The sequence below is a fragment of the Xenopus laevis genome, chromosome 3S (assembly GCF_017654675.1).
Source record: "Xenopus laevis strain J_2021 chromosome 3S, Xenopus_laevis_v10.1, whole genome shotgun sequence".
NCBI lineage: Eukaryota > Metazoa > Chordata > Amphibia > Anura > Pipidae > Xenopus > Xenopus laevis.
Window position 1 is genome coordinate 113,631,189 of NC_054376.1, and position 21,784 is coordinate 113,652,972.

The 21,784-nt window shown below is 40.9% G+C and overlaps 1 protein-coding gene across 3 annotated transcripts in view; it reads right to left on the reverse strand.

Annotated features, from left to right (window-relative positions):
- dlc1.S (DLC1 Rho GTPase activating protein S homeolog) overlaps positions 1-21,784 on the reverse strand; it is a 134,423-nt gene that overhangs the window by 34,527 nt on the left and 78,112 nt on the right. The window contains exon 1 of one of the 3 annotated variants that reach the window (XM_018254207.2): positions 4,535-4,906. The exons of 1 other annotated variant lie outside the window; for it this stretch is intronic. Coding sequence is in view for 1 of the 2 variants with exons in the window: in NM_001091296.1 (NP_001084765.1) it covers positions 4,590-4,602 (13 nt within the window). In the remaining variant the exon portion in view is untranslated. 3 annotated transcript variants of the gene reach the window in all.

Here is a 21,784-nt window from a genome sequence, read left to right on the forward strand (position 1 = left end):
ACTACTGCATTGAAAATATCCCCAGCAAACATATATATAATAGTGGAGCCGGGGGTTGATGACTGGAATGATTATATGGATGATCACCGGACAAGTTAAATTAATTCACTGGGATGTCCCAATATGTTAGGCACCCCTCCAGAGTATCCAATTGCTTTTCTCCAGGCCAGTGCTCCTTTTAGGTAAAAATTCAAGCCATGAAAAAAAAAAAGCAAATGCCCCGTCGCCACTTGCCCATGTGCTTTAGAGACAAATTGTGTGGCTTTCCTATCCTGCGCAAGTAAGTAAAAAAAGTTAGATGGCGTCTATGCGTTTTTTTTTCTCCCAGGCTGGGGCCATTTTTTTTCCTAAAAGGATCAACTGGATTCATTAGGGAAGTGATACCCAACAAATGGCCGAAGAGCAACATGTTGCTCACCAATCCCTTGGATGTTGCTTCCAGTGGCCTCGAAGCAGGTGCTTATTTTTGAATTCCAGGCTTGGAGGCAAGTTTTGGTTGCACAAAAACCAGGTGTACTGCCAAACAGAGCCTCCTGTAGGCTGCCAGTCTACATAGGGGCTACCGAATAGCCCTTATTCGGCACCCACAAGGAACTTTTTTCATGCTTGTGTTGCTCTCCAACCAGTGTCGGACTGGGATGCCAGGGGCCCACCAGAAAACCTTAGGTTGAGGGCCCACTTTCCAAACTATTATACCTCCTCTACTCACTCGACCTCTTTATTCTCCTAGTCTCTTTTCTCTACTTACTATATTCTATTCTTCCATTATTAAGCCTCTTTGTTCCCATAAAGAAATCTGGAACAACCATGAAATAGGCCAAATGGTTAAAAGCAAGAGACCCACTGACATCTGGGCCCACCGGGAGTTTACCTGGTATCCCTGTGGGCCAGTCCGACATGGTCTCCAACTCTTTTTTTAAATTTGAATGTGACTCAGCCCATGCACAAGGGGTTCCTTACATATTGGTACACCCCCAGCAATTTGATGTCCTTTAAAGGAGAACGACAGCACCATTCCAAGGGGGTGCCAAATGTTAGGGCGCCCCCAAGGATTGTAGTCACTTACATGATACCCCAGGCTGGTGCTCCTGTTAAAGGGCACCTGTTGAGTAAAAATGTTATCCCCAACCAAAGGTGCGGGCTAATAGAGCCCACATTTGGTTGGGGATAATAGTAGTTTTAAAAAAAAAAAAAAGCCTCCCGCCAGTGCTAGGCTACCCATAAGTGGCCATGGAAAGGAGAATTGCACGAGATAAGAGAAATTAGAAAATAAAACGTATACAATAATATTTGGACCCAAGAACACATGGATTAATCGTAACATGTTTAGGAAAAATACACCTCCCCATCTCGCACATATAGACAAGTATTGTGTTTGAGCAATATCATCAAGTTGCCGACCCCACATAGTGGCTGAGTTAAAGTTGGGGGGGGGGTTGGAATCTAGTAGCTCACATGCTGCAACAAGGACCTCGCCTCCAATGTTTAAAGGAACCAGCAAAGAATGGTGCCAGCAATAAGAAAAATGTATGGTATGCGTATCTGCTTTACACGAGGGAAAAATTCCATTTACAGCCCATCTATGAGGTCAGACTTGAGCACAAAAGGAGGGTTTTAGGTGCCTTAAGGGCAGGTATAGACGGGTTGCTTACACCGGGTGCAGGATGCAATAGATTTTATTAAAGTGAGAAGCAGCTGAATATGATGCAGAAACACCCCGCTGTGAGCTGTCACCTTCACTATCACAAATGGACCAGGGATTTTTCTACAAACAATAAAAAGTAATGAATCCACCAGAGCCTGAATGCAGGGCAAACTGCTCATCATTAAGGGGTCATTTATCAAGGTCCGAATATCCCAACCTCGAATAATTTGTAATTTTCATAGCAAAAAAAACAATGAATTTTTCGAGATTTATTAAAGTCCGATGGTCTAAAAACTCTGAATCCGAAACCCCGGCATCTAAAAGCTCTCGAGGTCCTGTATAAGTCAATGGGGAAGGCCCCAATCTCTGCGATGGCGTCCGTACTGATATCCGATGATTATGGGGTTTTTGTGCAAAAACTGCTGAAAAAAACGTAGTTTTTGCAGAACAATTCAGAATTTTCGGGGGAAGCTCAGAATTTGGCCTGACCCTATTTTTACGGGCTTTTTTTTCCATAAATAAGGTCCATTCGGGAATTCGGAGTTGCTCAGATTTCTAACGTAGAAATACTGAGATAAATTCGGACCTTGATAAATAACCCCCTAAATATCCTTATAGACACACCCCCCTAGTGATTATAATCTCTAACCTCTGAGCCTGGGGTACGACTCTAGTGAGCACCCTGCCCCCATCTTGCTTCTCTGAGATCCTTGCTGCTGCCCCAGGCTTTGCACATGCTCTGTAGCACAAACGTTCTGCTTTTAGCCTTTACAGCTGGTCACACACATTTAAGTCGCTGATTTGGCCCCTTCAAACTGAGCTGGCAGTTTATCTCCTCTAGTGGCCTTTCCCAACTTCCTTCCAGACAGTTTTCTGGCCAAAATTTGGGCAGATATCGATCAGGCAGATTTGCAAATCCTCTCGGACGAGGACCCCATCTATAAGTTGTCCTCTAGTGATATACCTGCATCGGCCTTCGTCGTGATCTGATCATTAGCCCAGGGACCAATAAAAAAAAAAAAAAATTGCAATAAATTATGCCGTACAAGCAAAAAATTTGTTTATGTGGGGGGAGGGATATACTCACAGTTCACCCCAGTCCACAGGTGCATATCCTCCAAAAACAGTCAAGGTTATTAAAGAAATGCAAAAATATTTATTAGGACATAGTAGAAAACGGCCTAACGCGTTTCGTGCCTGTTAGGGAACTTACTCATAGGCTGATAGACTCATAGCCTATGAGGCAAGAAACGCGTTAGGCCGTTTTCTACTATGTCCTAATAACTTTTTTTGCACTCCTTTTTAATAATCTTGACCGTTTTTCAGGAACTCACAACGATTGTTGCAAATTCAGTAGCAACAAATGGCAGGACGAGGCAAAAGATGGGAGTGCCACGGGAGAGTGCATTTTGCAGAAAAGACAAGTATGGATCAGGATTTGAGTTTAGAGATTATAATGACCGGGTTTGCCTAATAAATTGCCCCCATTCCCCCTAATAGTGTCTTTTAGGAACAGTGCCAAGGTGCAAAAAATAAAAATATCTCCATTTATTTTGTAATGGTGTGAATGGGACACCTGGAGGGTGCCTTATAGGCGGATGAAACTTTGGGATCCCTGCTTGAGGCAATTGTTATGTACAGGGCTCCCCTACCTGCGCCAGATGCATCAGCAAAGATACAACACCTGTCCATCACTACTAGTATTTGTTAGTATAAAAGCCAACAATTGCCCTCGTGTTAGTTATAACTCTCACATTAGCATACAGACTATGTAGCAGCACAATGGGGCAGATAAATCGCAGCTGCACAAAGACACCAGCAGGAGTTTGTTTAACCAGGGGACTAAAATCTAATCCAAAATCAAACAAATGGATTCTCTTTACATTTGAAAGGTTGCTGCAATTTCTATGCAGGGGCCACTCGGCAAGTCTAGAGGCCGGGGCACAAGAGCTGAAATCCTGGGCAAAGGAGAAGAATGGGGAATAGGCTCTGGATCGGGCAACCTGCAGCCCCACCAGGTTATTGTAACCTACCCACAGCGGAAGGCAGGGAAATAGTAGTTCAGCAACATCTAGGTGCAGGATTGCCATTGCTACTAATACAATCACAGATTGGTCCTTGTTAAGTCCACTGTATGTGTGTATGGGGGGGGTTCAATAATATTCAAACAAGAACTAAAGCTTAACTAAAGAAGTAGCTAGAAATGTTGTACATTATGTTTTGTGCTTCTGTATCAGCCTAAGGAAACTACAGCCATTTATCAGGGAAGATATCTCCAAAGATGCCCCAGTAGCTCCCCATCTTCTTTTCTGCTGATTCACTGCACATGCTCTGTGCTGCTGTCACTTACTGAGCTTAGGGAGCCACTCACAATATACAGTACACATAGAATAGAAATGTCACAATATAAGGCTGATTAGTAATTAATACAGATAATTACTACATGGCAGCACAGAAACCAGTGCAATTAGCATTAGAATTTAATAATCAGCCCTGTAGCATCAGCTTATATTACAGGGGAAGCTCATTTTCTGCTGGATAATTAGTGACGAGCCCTAAGCTTAGCTTCTCAACATCTGCTCAGAGCCCACTGAGCATGTGAGTGTCACAGACACTTTCCAAGATGGTGACCCCCTGTGACAAGTTTGAAGTCCTGGATCATTGCTGCTATTGACAAGCTGAAACTTTAGGCTGGTGCAATAAATTCACTATATAAAACATGGTATTTGTAGTTTAGCAAGGTTCAGTTCTCCTTTAAGCTCCTCCAATCAGTGTCCCACTGGGCCCCCTATACAACCACCTGAGCACCAGGGTCTGCGACCCCTCTGATCCTGACACATGCCCCAAGCCCTAATATATCAGCTGAAAGACTGTGCCACAATCACTCACCTGCCTCCACAGCTGATACCAAATACGATCTCAAGGAGAAAAGAAACTCACTCACGTGTCACAAGCATTTTTGCTCAATCGTCCCCAGTGCAACCAAAAAAAAGATGATTCAAGCAAGATCCTCACTGGTGTCCATAGTCCCTTGCCTCATTCGTACGAGAATTCACACAGTCCGCTCCCCCCCTGCACAGCAGGCAAAGTAAAGACACCCAATCGCGATCAGTAGGGTAAAACAGCCATGGGCGGACTCAAGTTCAGCACGGAGGGGGTGGGTGGGGAGCTTGCAGTGACTCCGGTCCAGCCCATGTAGCTGCACTGATGTAATCGGTGGGGGGAGATTTCCTTTCCTGACTTCGGGGATGGAACGTCCCATTTGATTAGCGGCTTTATGAGCCCATTTTCCCACATCACTGAGAGTATTGCTGCCTGCACAGCCTCATTGTTTATCTCACAATAACAAATACCTCCTCCCCTGCTCTGGATGGTACTGGCTCCCCTATTCCCACTCACCTTATATTGTATATCATTTACTGTTGTCTAAGGAATTGTATCAAGGAAGAAAATAGTTTTAAAGGGGCCGTTCACCTTCCAAACTCTTTTTTTCAACTCAGTTGTTTTCAGATTGTTCTTTAGAAATAAAGACTTTTTTCAATTACTTTCCATTTTTTATTTTTTACTGTTTTTCCAAAATCTGAGTTTAAAGTTGAATGTCCCTGTCTCTGGTATTTGACTCTGGCAGCTGTGACAATTTTGGGGCAGATTTATCAAAGGTCGAGGTGAATTTTCGAATGAATAAAATTCGAATCGCGAGCTATGTTTTTTGTGTACTTCCACTAGGGAATAGTCCAATTTCAATTCGAATTTGAAAACTTAGAATATCGACATTTATTATGTACTATCGCTTTAAAAATTCTACTTCGACCCTTCGCCATCTAAAACCTGCTGAATTGCTGTTTTTAGCCTATGGGGAACCTCCTAGAACCTGTTTGGAGTCAATTGGAGGATTTTAAAAAAAACAAAGTTTTTTTGGGGGGAAAAACTTCCGATCAAATTCGAATTCGGCCGAATACGGAGATATTCGATCGAAAACGGACCTATTCGACCAAAAAAAAATCTTCGACTTCATTTCGGTTGGTCTTTTTGAATTTGAAATTTGAAATTTTTTCAATTCGAAAATCGACCCTTGATAAATATGCCCCTTAGTTGATACATTTCTCAGCAGCATCTCTGGAGTATTAGCAACTATTGTATCAATTCTAACAGCTGCCTGTAATGAAACCCAGAGATTCTGCTCAGCAGGGACAAAGATAAGAAATGTAGCAACTAAATGTATCCATTGAGAACAGTTTACAGGGTCGACGACCCCCCCCCTCCCAGAGCTGCTTCAGAAAGTGAAAAATTATACTTGACACTTCATTATTAGAAAAACGGTGACACATAGGAAATAGAATGTCATTGGAAAAAGTAATTATTTCTGGTGATCTATCTGAAAACTAGTGATGGTCGACGAAATTCACCTGGCACGAATTTGCGGCGAATTTCCGCGTGTCTGCAAATAAATTCGCCAATCTCCTGTGAAAATTTGCTGGTGAAAATTCGCCAGCGGCAATTTCCAATTTTTCTGTAAAAACGTTTGAATTGCTCGTTTTTTTCGAGAAAACGTTCGAATTGCTCGATTTTTTCGTGAAAACGTCCGAATGGCTAGATTTTCTTTTGTGAAAACATTCGAATTGCTCAATTTTTAGTGAAAACGTTTGAATTGCTCGATTTTAGTTCAAACGTTTGAATTGCTTGGTTTTTTGTGAAAACGTTCGAATTTCACAAACTTTTCGCCGTTTTGCGAATTCTGCAGAAAATTCGTGAATTTTTGGGCGAAGCGGGAGAAGTTCGCCCATCTCTACTGAAAATAACTAGTTGTTTTATGGCTCTGCATAAAATATGGATGTGTAGGAAAGCTTTACACAGTCAGTTCTTACAAGCATTGCCCTTTGCTTCTCCTGTTTATTGTTTGTTACATGACATTTCTAATGCTACTTTGTTTTAACATCTTGTTTCACTGGAGTCATGACTGTAATTATATAATGAAGCTGCTTTGTGGCTGTGGGGACAGCCATCCAAGAATAAGATAGATGTGTTCTGTAGAATCCCATTGTATACTACAGAGCTAATCTGATGTGTATCCTGAGCCTTTTCTCCTTTGAATGGCTGCCCCCATGGCTACACAGCAGCTTTTTGATATAAACTATAGTAGATATACTGAAGCAAACATAGCAGTGTACCATCATATTTTAATTACTATAATTAATTAATAAATATAAAAAAATGAATCAATAATAATTTACATTTTTGGTGTTGCTGTTCCTTTTAAAAGAGGATTGGGGCGTTTCGGGGCTTCCCACTCATGGGAAGTGTCAAATAAAGTGTATAATAAATGTAGTCTCCATTGTGGTCCTTACATGTTAATTCAGGCACGTTGCTTGATTCCCTTTATTCTGGATAATAGAAACAATATCTGTGCTAATATTTTAGAGGATCTCCTACCTGGAATAACTCATTGAAGTCAAAGAGATACAAACGCTGGCCAACACTGGTGTTCCTGCCATACAGCAGCCCTCACATGGGTCATGGGTACAAGGGGTCTCGGATCTGGGGGGAAGTCTACTCTTGACTAATTTTTGCAGCAGTTATGCAAATTTATTCACTGGTGACGAAACAAGGAAATTCACTGCAAATTTATTCGTCCATGACTAATGGTGAGCACTGGGGAAAATTACTCGGCCGATCCCGGGTTCTGCACAGTTAGGGGGATATTTAACAAAATCCGAATTATTTTAATTTTTTAAACAAATATGTCTGACCAAAGTAGAATCCACTATTTGCCTTATTTAAAAATCGGATCGGGAAAAAACACGACTTTTTCTGATGTCAAACGAAAAGCACCAGTTTTGTTGGATTGTCGCGCGGAAAGTCAGAATTTGTCCGAAATTGTCAGGAAAAGCCCTAAATGTTTGGATTATCATACAAAGCCCAGTGCCGTTGACAGGTTAAAGATGGAGTATTTTCAGATTCGGACTTTTTGCAGTATAATAAACCTCAACGTTTTTTTCCACTAAAAAATCAGATTTTATAGTAAAAATAAAACTAGTATTTTCTAGCTACAATACTATTTTCAGTTTGTAACATTCACCAATATCCTTTAAAAAAGTTCCTAAGAAATTAAAAGGGAGCATCGGACAGTCCTCGCCAATATTTGCATTGTAGTTGGGCAGTTATTTACTTTAAACACAGATGGGTAGCATAAACCCCACGAAAAATGTGCAAAATGATGATGCAAAAAATGGAGGGGAGGTGTGATGTCACAGCACAAACTAAATGTATTTAGTATTTATTATTATTAAGCATTTTACTTTTATAGATACCTGGGATTTCCTTGTATGAAAGACACGACAGGTATCATAAGGATGGCCAGTATATAAATGGCTGTATTAGAAGATGCTTTCCTATAAAACTATAGTTGATTCTTGGTTTGTACACCACAATTTTGAAAAGTCAGCAAATATCTCAGAACAAGAGTGGGTCTGGAATCAGGGGGCTGTCAGCTGCAGGCTTAGGGCTGCTGGAGATTTCTTCCCATAAACTACGAATACATTTTCCCAACACATTCCAGATGTGCACCTTTTTTTTTTCTACTTAAAAAAGACATACCATTTAAAGGAGAAGTATTCATATGCAAGTCACTGGTGTAGCCTACGGAACCCTGTCATGTAACTGTGATAGTGAAAATGCTGCCATTCACTTCTGTTTCCTGAACAATGGTGTTTCACTGCTTGATCTTGCTTTTGTATTAATGAAGAAATCAGACTTTACAACACAGCTTCTACTAACTGGAGTATTACTTAAATTGGTTTCTGGTGAGTAAACCAAGAATTAAGTTTTTATAGGAAAGTGAGGAGATTTAGATTTTTTTTCAAAAGATTAACATAAATGGACAATTGCAATGCGTCCTCTCCTCCAAGGAGTTTGTATGTTCTCAAGGTGCACGAGAGGGTTTCCTCCCACACTCCAAAAACATACAAACAGGTACATTGGCTGAGTTGTTATCTGCCTGGTAGATAGAGCCGCTTTGAAGGCATCCTTTGTTCCCTATTTTACTCCACTGCGCTCCTGATACACAGTATAGTATGTGTGAATTAGGTAGGAACCAGTGTAATAATAATGTATAATCTCTATGCTGAGGAATATATCAGTGCTATATGCATAATTAATTGTAACATATGAGACATGGAGAAACAATGGTCTAAAGTCGTGATCCCCAACCAGTGGCTCAAGAGTAACATGTTGCTCTCCAACCCCTTGAATGTTGCTCTCAGTTGCCTCAAAGCAGGTGCTTATTTTTGAATTCCAGGCTACAAAGCAAAGTTTAGTTGCATAAAAACCATGAGTACTGCCAAACAGATCAACCTGTTGGCTTTCAGTACACATAGGGGCTATCAAATTCCCAATCACAGCCCATATTTGGCACCCCAGGAACTTTTTGCATGCTTACCATTTTTAACATTTGAACGTGGCTCACTGGTTAAAAAAGGTTGGGGACCCCTGGTCTAAAGCCTCACAAGATGCTGTCAGTTCTTTCTTGCTTTGCAGTAAGCCAAACACATTATTTCATCTCAGTAGTGAGATGCACCCCCCCATACTTCAGCCAGCCCCAAATAGCATTTGATAACTGAGAACAGTGTGAAAAAATCATGATTAGAGGGTGGTCCAAAATATCCAGATCTTACCTAAGACATTCTGGCAGCTGTACTTGACTAGTAAGCTTTTAAGATATATCTCAATTAGATGAAAACATGGGCTGCATGCACAAATGCTGAAATACACACACACTTTAGTGAAAGCCTAGAAGAACAAAAGTACAGGATGTAGTACCATAAAACTAGATGAGCCTTCCCATAAATAAAGCGTGATGACCCGTAAAACAGGATTTTATTACCAAGGGTTTAAAAAAATAAATATTTCTGGAAAAAAAAAGTTAATGGTCATCTCTGGAATAAAAGCTTAGGTTGAGGCTTTTCAGTGTTAGTTCACTTTAATTTGGCATCTGATCTTTGGCGAGGGCTTCTGCTAAATCCAAGAGATACAGAATCATCTATTTCCTTAACCAATTTAGTTGGATTCCTTTGGACCATTGGACCTCTTCTACGAACTGTGGAAGCTTGCACCAATACTTCGCAAGTGGGGTGGGGAGTCACTAGTTAGGGGCAAAGTTTAGTTTTTATGGTGGCTCTCATGCTACAGTTATGTTGGTGGAAGAAGGTCATAGACATGGGCTGGCCAGGTCAAGCTACAAACTCTTTTTCCCACTCAGGTTTAGCAAAGTTTCGATAGTTACTGCTGCACTATACATTTCTAACTCAAGGGCTGTTGTGTGATTGCTGCTACTAAATATTGGAACGTGCCGAGTCTGTTCAAGTAATAATCACACAATAATGGTGGTTTCATAGGTAGTGTGAAGCGACCCAATGAGATTCACTCATTAGTGAGACTGAGATTCACAGAACTTTAATGCTGTTTAAAGAGGGTATATATGATTATTGGACTAAACAATTGCCTGCTCATGTGCTGCTAAATCACAACAATACACTTTTGTTATAGGCCGTAAAAAAGCGAGCCTCACACACTTGAAGCTGAGAAGCTAAATTTTATGGACTGCGTGTGCGTGGGGGTAGCGTCTACTTTTTATTATATGCTATAATGCACTACATTTTTATGTGAAATTTAAAATTCAAATTTTCTAATTTTTTTTATGGTCAAAACTCGTGAATTGTCCAAACTCAATTCGAGTTTTTTTTAGAAAATCGATTTTCGAGATTTATCATACTCTGGCCCTTTAAGAATTCTAATTAGACTATTTGCCACCTAAAACCTGCTGAATTACTGTTTACGGCAATGGGAGAGGTCCTGGAATCAATTTGGAGGTGTTTGCAGCCTTCCTGACATTGGAGTTTTTTTCGGACGAAAAATTCTAACCGAGTTTGATCAAATTCAAATAGAATTCGATTCAAGTTTTCGGGTCGTTTCAATTTGTCTGAGTTTTAGAAATTCGTTTTATTAACACATTTTGGTCAGTAGAATTTCGAAGTCATTCGAATTTAAGGGAGTTTAAAAAAACTCACATGGATTCGAAATTTGACCCTTGATAAATGTGTCTCTAAGTACGTATCTGGTCTGCAATTTATAAAGGAATTGGTGTCACAAAAGTATTACTTTTAGTTTCGTTCGGCACTACTTGATGTAATATTTAATTTCATTATTAAATACATATAAGGGGTCATTTATTGACATAACCTCAGATACAAGTGCAAGGTCACTAAAGGGGGTCTTTAGTTAAAAAATCTGCTGCGAGTGCTGAGGGCAGATCAACTGGGAGAAAGGCAGTGTTTTGGATCTATACCGAATTAATTACGGGGCCCAATTGCTGCTTGTGTTCCTGAGCTTGCATGTCAAAATGATGTTAAAGTTAGGTGACCGGTATGGGGAGGAGGGATATGTATGTGCCCCACCCACACCAAAATCACACCAAAACAGGTCCGCCATCAGAAATCACTGGGCCCCAAACAGCAACATTTTCTGGACTCCCTATCCACCCCAGATCACACCCCAAGCCCCACCCAGATCCCGCCCAACTCACACCACAGTAAAAAGTCCACACCAGCGTGTTATAAACAGTCATTGGTGGTCAGGGCCCCCTTATTATTAAAAAAAAAAATGGCAGCCAGGCTCCCACATAAAAGTTTCTTAAAAAAACATTGGTGGTCGGGGCCTCCCTGCAAGTTAAAAAAAATCATTGATGGTCAAGGCCCCCCCTATAAGTTAAAAAAAAACTATTGGTGCCAGGGACCCCATAAATGTTTTTTAAAAAAACATTGGTGGTCAGGGCCTCCCTACATGTTAAAAAAAAATCATTGGTGTTCAGGCCCCCTGAAAAAAAAATATTGGTGCCAAGGCAACTATAAAAGTTTTTTTTAAAAAAAAACATTGGTGGTCAGGGCCCCCTACAAGACAAAACATTGGTGGCAGGAGCCTATTGAGTATTAAAATAATACATTAGTGGCCAGGGGTTTAAAAAAAATTAAAAAAAACACATTGGTGTTCAGTAGAATTGAACTTGTGGCTTCAGGACTTTAACTTTGTCTATTTTCGTGACTTCAGGTCTTTTCGCCACTTCAGCTTCATCTATTTTCGTGCCTTTGGGTCTTTTTGCCTCTTCGGGACTTCTGCTGTTCAGCTTTTTGACGGTTCGGGTCTTTGGAAAAGGCGCCACGGCTTCGGCGCTGTCAAGGGGGGCCTGGCTCTTTCAAAAAGTGCAGCACAGCCGGGCCCCCCTTAAGGCCCGGTACAGGAGTACCCCCTGTGCCCCCCTGATGGCGGCCCTGCACCAAAATCGCATTCCACTGTTTATTTTTGATGAATTTGGAAAGAATATTTCTATTTCATAAACTTGAATTGTAAAGCGAATTGAGAATACACCTCCAGCTAATAATATCTGCAGAAGCTCAACAGCTTTTAGCTGCTAAACCTTTCGATTAGAGTTTTTGTTCGGAGTGATACATTTATGTGGATTGCTCACATTTTGAACATTCAAGATTGGCAAATTCGAATTTTAAAAAAAGTTTATTCGTGTAAAAAAACAATTGCAGAAAGCTGAAATGTGATCGCTGATAAATCAGCTCCTTAGTTTCCCTGTGCTTTTATATGAAATAAAACTTGTACGTTAGGCCAATGACATAGGAAAAACACTGTTGAGGAGCAAGTGCAAACATTTATTTTTTTTTAACAAGACTATGCTGGGCCAATTATAATTTATAAAATTGGAAGCCATTTCCAGGTGACTGCTGGGTACTTCTGACAGTTACAGAATGACAACAACCCTATTACGATATGTGTGTGTGGTCTGTGGAAGTGCTTTCACCCTCACTTGCTAAGGTCAGCCATTTTAGCACTAAACGTTGGCGAGGAGAACTTGAAAAACAGATGTTGTGTTCCTGAGTAACACATTGCAACAAAACAACAAAAAAGAGCCTTTCCAATGCATTGCAACATTCTTCCTAAAATTGCTCAGATTCCTTGCTGTAAAATGTTTTATTTTATGCGGATCAAAATATTTCCCGACACCCTGTGAAAATAAGCCAGAAACTCTTCGGCTGGCGTGTAATCAAACTGAATAGAAACCCACAAAGATAAGGTTTAATAAAATACCATTATTACCGTAAACTGTAAATGCTCGTAGCACGTGTTAGAAGACCTGCTTGAAGTTGGTCTCATTTTTGTACACTACATTTTTTTTACCAGTGGACAAGGTGGTTAAACCTATATTGAACATGTGCAGAGGCGTAAGCATATTGTGTTCATGGCATTCAAGGAGTATTGACGTCAGGGATCATGGAGGGCGTCTTCCCACTAACAGCACTGCACTTTGGGAAAGTGGCTGTTGGCTAAAAACTAGTTGAGGAGTGAATTAGAGCCTCATAGGTCCCCTAAACCTCCTGTGCCCCTCTGCAGCTACAGGCTTTCCTTCCTTTGTACTTACACCCCTGCTCAAGAAGATGATTGACCTCTGTGCTAGAAGGTATTATCTACCAGCGCCACATATTATGCACCTACTTGATGCGGAAGCCATTTTGATGAATCTACAAAATACTTCAGCCACCTGCATCCACGTCTGCCTTATCCCACTGACATTGGTGTGGAGCACCTGACACCACTGGTATAGGCAGAGAAACGATATAGTCGGTTGCTAATCAATCTTAACCAGTTTGAAAGTAAAGGGAAATAAGGGTAAGGGGTGAACTTGGGAAAAAAACAGGGCAGGGATTATTTGGACCAGGTAGCACATAGCAATTTTACATCTTCAGGTTGCACCTCTCTTGTAATTATAGAGGATTCCATTGTTCCAGGAATAATATAAGAGCCACCCTTAGGGCAGAGACACACGTGAAGATTTGTGGACATTTAGTGGCCCGGCAACTAATCGCCTCTTCTTCGGGCGACTAATACCCCCAAAAAGCCTTCCCGTCGGTTAGAATCTAAATCGCCGGCAGGATGGCACTCGGAGCGCTTCGTTTTCCAAAGTAGCCCGAAATTTCCTTGTGAGGCAACTTCAGACGACTTCGGAAAACAAAGAGCTCCGAGTGCCATCCCGCAGGCAATTTAGATTCTAGCCGACTGGAAGGCTTTTCGGGGAAATTAGTCGCCCGAAGAAGAGGTGGTTAGTCGCTGGGCGACTATATCTCCCTGAATCTTTGCGTGTGCCCTAATATAAATATAACCTTGCTTAGAAATCATTAGCAATGCCCCTGAAACATCTGACAAACTTTTATACTGTATAGTCTATTACTGCATTTTGACTTACCATCCAGGATGATGTAGGATTTCGTTATTGGCTGTGGGATAATTAAGAAAAATGGCACAGCCAATATCAACAGCGGATCAGTGCTAAGAATAATGGGTCAAGATATAACTCACGTGAGGGTCAAGAGACTTCTCTTACATAAAATAGTTGTAATTGAGCAGGGATGTTAAATCATTTCATTATTCTATTACTCTTGGATTTGGGAATGCCAGTAATTTTACTGCTAAAATAATGACTTTTTAATTGACAGTCTTGTATGTGGAAAAAAGGAGCCTGGCTTGAAGGCAATATGTTTCAAATTTGTCCAATTAGAACTAACAGACAAGCAGAAGAGCGCAATTATTCAACGGGCTATTATTCATTGGATGAGAAGATAAAAAGTAAAAGCGCATGTCGCCGGTGAATATGCTAAATGGCAATTGTCCCTCACCTCTGCTGACCTGCTCTTCAGTCTAAAATGTCTGAACAGCCAGAAAGGTTGCTCCGAGAGGTTATCAGGCTCCAGTCTGAAGGCAATTAGGCCCTTGTCAAAGGAAACTCTTCATGCAGCTACTTGTTTACATACCTGAGTATAATACTGGCTCTGGAAAGCTGCCCCTGCACAATCAAACTGGGAACAATTCTAATAGAAATAGCTCCTTTATTTGTTATTTAAATGCCAACAGTTGGGCGACCTAATGTCTGACCTGCAGCCCTGGAACCAGGAAAGCCATTGATCTTATATATCTATGCTGTATTCCAGTAAATCAGTTTGTTACTAGTCATGTATAACTTTGCACCCAGCACGTAAAACAGAAAATCAACATATCCAGCCTCAGTACTTAAATCAGGGGGCCGACCATTCAGACTGACATTCTTTGAACCATTGGGTATGAAGATCCAATTTACAGAAAGATCCCTTATCTGGAAACCCCCTGTTACTGAGCATCCTTTATAGCAGGTCCCATACCTGTATTCTGAATGCACTGTAGCAACTTTTTTTGTAAATTAAGCACGTGGATTGCACATATATGTTGTCATGTGAAGTGAACTTGCCACTCTAGAAAATCATTTTCTTGAACCTTCACTTTTTTTTCTTTTTTCCCTTTTCATCTTTTTTCAGTTTTTCCTCCTTTTCTGTTTTTTTTTTCTTGCTTGTTTAAAACTGTTATTGTTTTCTCATTTAGGCTATATTTTATTTTCTTATTCCTTTGATTTCTGTATTCAGTTTTTCTGACCTTAGATACTCGGTGAGACCCAGACTGACGGTCCATTCAGTTTGAAAATCCAGATTGTATAAGTTTTAGTAAGTTGTGGGTATTTGTAATACTGTTGCAAAGATATTTTCTAATTGATATTTTGAAGCATATTATATAAACATTATCACCTGGCGGGGTGAGTCGGTGAACATGCTGATGTGCATTTGCACGAAAAATCGGAAGGCTCATGGGTGGAATCGCAGAGAACTAGCTCCTAATTCAGTGATGTCATGACATCATGTACTTGCATTAACGTGCGACTATGTCACTGCGTGCAGCCGGAGTGGCAAAAAGATGGACGCCACTGCTCATCGACCGACTTCTGGCTCAGGCTGGCCAGTTGCTTGCCAATTTTTATCCGTGTCTGCCCTTGAATGGGCAAATCCTTGTTTAAGGCTGTGGGCCAGTCTAAAATTGAAAACGGGGCACAATTGGGCCGCAGTTTGGACATGCCTGACTTAAATTGTATCTGGTGGGCATAGTAATAAGTTGCTGTCACTTTTGTTGTTCATAGGGAATGCTTCAGCCTCCCCTGTCTATAGCCACATGTAAGTGAAATAGATTTGTTATCTAATGGATATTAGAACACTTACAAATGTATCAGCCTACAGTCTTTGCCACGTCCAGCGACATCTGTTAGATATCCACAAACAAAACCACAAGCGTTCATATGTCGTGGAAAAAAAGAAACAAATCATTAATTTACTTATGCAGTAGAACACCAAGAATTTATTGGAGGGAAGAGTTTAAAATATTTTCTTGATTGCCTAGTGTCTGGCCAGGCAGACCTAAATTGCAGCCATATATGGAAAGTGGGCCAATTCAGGCCAGTCATTTGACCTCTAGATCTACAATCAGACCATAATAGGATCCTAAGAAGACCCATCAAGAAAAGGACCACATGCACACCCAATGGCAGTTCTCTGGCAAACACCATGGGCCAATCAGCATCTGACTTTTTCCAGAGTGACCAAGTTGTCATCTAATATAAAATCTTTAATAGGGCAACATACAGTAGGTGTGAAAAAACGAAATAGACATAAGTATATGCTCATAAGAGCTTGCAGTTGCAGCACAACAGCCCCAGCTATCTGGTTGCTAGGATCCAATTTAACTAAGCAAGCAAAGTAACAATAACATGAAACTGTAGCCTCACAGAGCAATCGTTTTTTGGCTGCCAGGGTCAGTGACCCCCTTTAGAAAACTGGAAAGGGTTATAAGAGGATTGCAAATAATCCAAAAACTGTAAAACATAAGAATGAAGCCCAATTGAAAACTTGCTAAGATTAGGCAAGTCTATAAAATACTAATTAAACCTGAAGGTGAACCGCCCCTTAGTGTATTTTTGATATTTAAAAAAAGTACAGCAAAATGTTCATGACTTGAACTTAATTGTAGTCTAGGACTAGTAGATGGGCGAATAAATTCAGAAGACTCAAATTCGTGGTGTCAAATAAAATGTGTTGCACATCAGAACAGTCGTGCACCAAAATTATTTGGACGCCCATTGACTTCAATGCATTTGGACAAAATAGGCGCGCGTATAAAAATTGTTGCGGGCATCGAAATTGACACGTGACGAAATTATTTTGATACCCTTTGACTTCAATGCATTTTGCAAATTTCGCGGGAACTTTGTGAATTTTTCAGGCGAAGCGAAACGGAACAAATTCGCCCATCACTGAGTGGGGCTGTTATTGAGGCATGCCGCCTCCTTCCGAAGTCCCGACAGCCAAAATGCGGACGATCCAAATTCCTGAAGCTGCAACAAGACCCAAAGCCACGAAAATAGCCGAAGACGAAGTCCCTAAACGGCGAAAAGACCCGATGTCGCAAAAACAGCCGAAATCGAAATCCTGAAGTGGCAAAAAGACCCGAAGTCACGAAAGGAGGCGAAGTTGAAGTCCTGAAGCCCTGAGTTCAATTCCTCTGAACACCAATGTGTGTTTTTTAAAAAATTTTAATCCCCTGGCCACCAATGTATTAAATTATTTTTATACTGTATAGGCCCCTGCCACCAATGTTTTTTTAAAAAAATATTCTTTGGGGTCCCAGTTTTTTTAACTTGTAAGGGGGGCTCTGGCACCAATGCTTTTTAAAAAAACTTTTATGGGGGGGCCCTGGCGCCAATGTTTTTTTTTAACTTATAAGGGGCCCTGGTCCCCAATAGCTTTTTATAACTTGTGTGTGGGGGGGGTTACCTTTTTTAACGCTGATGTCTTTGTGGTCTTTTAACTGTGATGTGGAGTGGGCGGGGTCTGGGGTGGGGCTTGGGGGTGGGGCCCGGGGGGCTCCGAAAATTTTGCTGTACGGGGCCCCGTGATTTCTAACGGCGGCCCTGGGTTTCTTCTTTGTAAAGCTTCAAAGTTTAAATCACTCCTGCTTCTATAAAACGGATCCATTATACATACCTGCTTCCATAAAACGGATCCATAATACAAATCACTGTAGCTCATTGATGACATTACTACATTCACAGCTACAACTGTGGTTGCAAAACATTGATTGTATTGTTGGAGCTATGCTGGGGGCTTTGGGACAACCTTGTTAAAAGAGAACATTGCATTGCTGCATGTCTAGTAATATTTATACTTTACAGTCATAGGAACGTGTCTCACTTTAATGAACTCATTACATTGCAGGTGTTGGGTTCTATCAACAACATCTAAGAAGCCTTTGCTTTACTGGCAGTCTCTTTTTCCTTCTCCCTCAATGCTTTCAAGTTGATTGTTCCATGTCTGGCCTGTCATTTTCTGCACAAATCATTCTTCTCAGATTGCCATCACATCTGGTTCAAAGAGAAGTGAGTTGGCCTCCCATAGGTCAGAAGGCTGAAAACAACAGGTATGTGCAACTTCTCCGCCAGTCTATTGCAAAACCCACTTACAGGAATAAGTAATTAAAGGCATCTTTTCAAGCAGGCATTTGGAGTCATTTTTATGTCATGCAGCACCCATGACAAATAAGTTTTATATTATACATATGTCCTACTATATAAAGATTCCTCATGTATTGCTAAGCTTATCTTTATGCCTAGAGAATAGTGATGGGCGAATTTGTTCCGTTTCGCTTCGCCTCAAAATTTGCGAATTTACCACGAAATTTGCGAAACAGTGAAAGATTTTCGAAAATGCATTTTAAAATTTATTTTGATGCCTGCGACAATTTTTATATTCACACCTATTTTGTCCAAATGCATTAAAGTCCTAATAATTTTTATGCACAATACTATTCTGACACACACCCAAATTTTTTTGATGCGGGAGATTTTCCGCTGGAAAATTTTTGCTGCAGTTTGGCGAATTTATCGCAGAACTTTGCAGCGAATTAGCCCATCGCTACTAGAGAACCTTTATTCTAGGTTTTATTTCCTGGTACATAGAAAAGATTCCCTATACTGACATGTCAGTTTATTAAAAGACATTTTTGTGCAAAAATCGACAGTAAATAGCAATGGGTAGGGATGTGTAGGGGCGCGAACTCGTGGCAAATTTCCACGTTTCGCCGCCGGCGATTAAATTTACGAATCTCCCACGACCTGCGTCAAATTTTTTTGGACACACGCCCAAAAAGTCGCTTGCATCACAATCAGCGCATGTCTACACTATTCGTACGTCCATTGACTTTAACGCCAGTGTCAGCTTGGACGCGTGCGTCAATTTCCGATTTTTCTCGAAAATGAACAATTTTCACGATTTGTTCGTGATAATGTACGATTTTCATAATTTTTTCGTGAAAATGTCAGAATTCAACGTTCCGATTTCACGATTTTTCCCGCAAACTTTTCATCACTAGCGATGGGCGAATCTGTCCCATCTTCCTTTGCTAAAATATTCGTGAAATGTCAAAATGCTTTGAGGTCAATGGGCACTTTTGACTTTTGACTTTTTCTAAACTTCTCAACTTTTTTGCAAGCAGTTTTTCAGTGCACAATATACTGCGCAGAAAAATTTGTCTATGGGCATTTTTCGGACACAAAGGCTGGTAAAAAATTTCGCCCATCAATTACTAAGGAAATGTGCAATCTTTCTTTTTGGATAAATGTCAGACATACCTTTTAAAATTTCTGCTTCAGTATGGCCACTACATGCAAGGGTTTCCTCCACACGTAGCATCTGGACAGCTCTTTAGGTCTGCTCATTGACTACCAAATATCCTACAATGACCCAGTCAAAGCTCTGATCACAACCCAAATGACAATCAGAAGCAAAACTGCAAAAGCAAAAGCTGCTAACCTCAACAACCTGGAACCCCTCTTTAGTGTGTACAATCCCGATAGGCTCACTCCAAAAGACTAAAGGTGGCCATACACGGAGATATCCACTCGTTTGGCGATGTCGCCAAACAAGCGAATCTCTCCCCGATATGCCCACCTTGAGGTGGGCAATATCGGGCTGATCCGATCATGGGCCCTAGGGCCCAACGTTCGGATCCTAACGATGAGTAACGGGCGGTCGGATCGCGGGAACACATCAACAAATAGATGCGGCCGCGATCCGACGAGATTTTTAGTCCCGTCTGATTGACATCTGCCTGACTTTCGGCCAGATATCGATCGGGGAAGCCCGTCGGAGGGCCCCATACATGGCAAATAAGCTGCCGACTCGGCCTGTCGGCAGCTTTTATCGGCCCGTGTATGGCCACCTTAACATGTAATAAAAGCAGTGGCGTAACTAGTTGTTACTGGGCCCCATAGCAAGTTCAATTTAGGGCCCCAAAATATTTATAAGTCGGCCTATTTTACCAAGATATATTAAAATTGCTCATTAATTAGGGTCTCACTGGGCCCCCTACACTCCTGGGCCCCCCTGCAACCGCAGGGTCTGCTTCCTCTATAGTTTCGCCCCTGAATAAAAGGATCAAAGCCTTCTACAGGTCTAATTAGCCATATCAACCTCAAATCAGACAATAGTATTTACTGGTCACCTGTTTAAAAACATCTTGGCTACCAGGGGTGGTTGTACCTGGAAAAATATAGTTGTTATAAGTTGAGTAGTTTTTCAATTTTTTTAATTCTTTCAAGAAATTTGAAACTAACGTCACCTTCTACTTCCTGATTCCTGCGAGCACAATTAAACAAATAAGCAATGCAATTAAAAGTCTTCTTATCTCACAGCCTAACAGGCTACAGCTGGGGGGAAGGAAGGGGTTTGCTTGCACAAAGTGCTTCTCAGTGGACTGCTGATTTGTTTTGGTTTTGCTCATATAATTTGGGATTCAGTTCCAATTCCAGAATTTGCCCTGTTTAACGGAAGAAATAACAAAAACCATATGCGTTACCTAATTAAAACAATAGGCAAAAGTCTGTTCAGTACAAGTCCTTTATGTTGGGGGGCATATATATATATATACTATACATATTTTATGTATCTTGCCAAAAATTACAGGGGAAACGTGTATATGCAGATGAAACAGGCAGCTTTCCAAAAAAAGAGTCATGGCTTATTAAAAAGAACCCTTGGCATAGTTTAGCTCCCATGTAATTGGAAAGCTTCCCGTGTAAACTTGTAACCACTAGAGATCCCACAGATGTTATTCTCTCTTCTTAACTCCCACATGTGAGGAACTGGATCAGAGAGGAAACTGGGATATAAACGCCAAAGGGGAAAGAAAAACTCCTTTTCAAAGAGCAGAGTCATTCTCTGTTGTAAGATTTGCATAATTAATTGTTGAATCTACGCAGAAAAAGATAACGTTTTGAGTTATGAGCGATTGTGATCTCTCTGGCTGTTTACAGGAGAAATAGGCAGCGGGCCTGACTTCATTCTTTTGTCAGTAGATTGGAATTAATATTATGTTGGCTCAAGTCTACCTACTATATATCTGCTTGATTCATTTGAGTCCTTGGAGAATGGATTCTGTTTTCGCTCTAAAAATGTAGTCATCCATAACAAGTGCTTAAGAGTTTGTTTCACCTTTTAGAAACCATACAAACAGCATAATCATATGTCCTGAAACATGGCTAGGTTGGTTATGTGAAGTATCATGTTAGGAAGGTCTGACAATGGCCAGAGGAACTAGAACATTGAGGAAAGTTTATGAGGGAGGAGTAGGAATCCACCAGGTTGACTCTCTTGTACGTCTTGGATTTTGTCTTCTCTCATGTTCTTTGGTATTTTATCAGCATCTGACAGAACCACGTTCACAGGTTGGAAAAACTTGGATCTTCAGTTTGAGGGACTTGGAGTGATATATTAGTGGTGGTGTGTACTTAGAGCTTATAACACTGAGTTTGGGAGAGGGTCCTATTGGAAAAAAGCAGCTTGACAGAGTCTAGATCTAAACAACAATTAGGTTAACTGTGTAGGCGGGCGATGTACCTAAACCATCTTTGCTGCCATGCCAGAGAAAGGGAAACAAGAAGCAAAAAAAGCCCTGCTGTCTGCTCCTCTAGTCCTGCATTAAAGGAGAACTAAAGCTTTACTAAAGAAGTAGGGTATAAATGTTGTACACTATGTTTTGGACTTCTCTACCTCTCTGCCCCAGGCAACCACAGCCCTTTAGTAGTAAAGATCTATGTCACCAAAGATGCCCTAGTATCTTACCATCTTAATTTCTGCTGATCCACTGCACATGCTCTGTGCTGTTACTGACCGATGGACC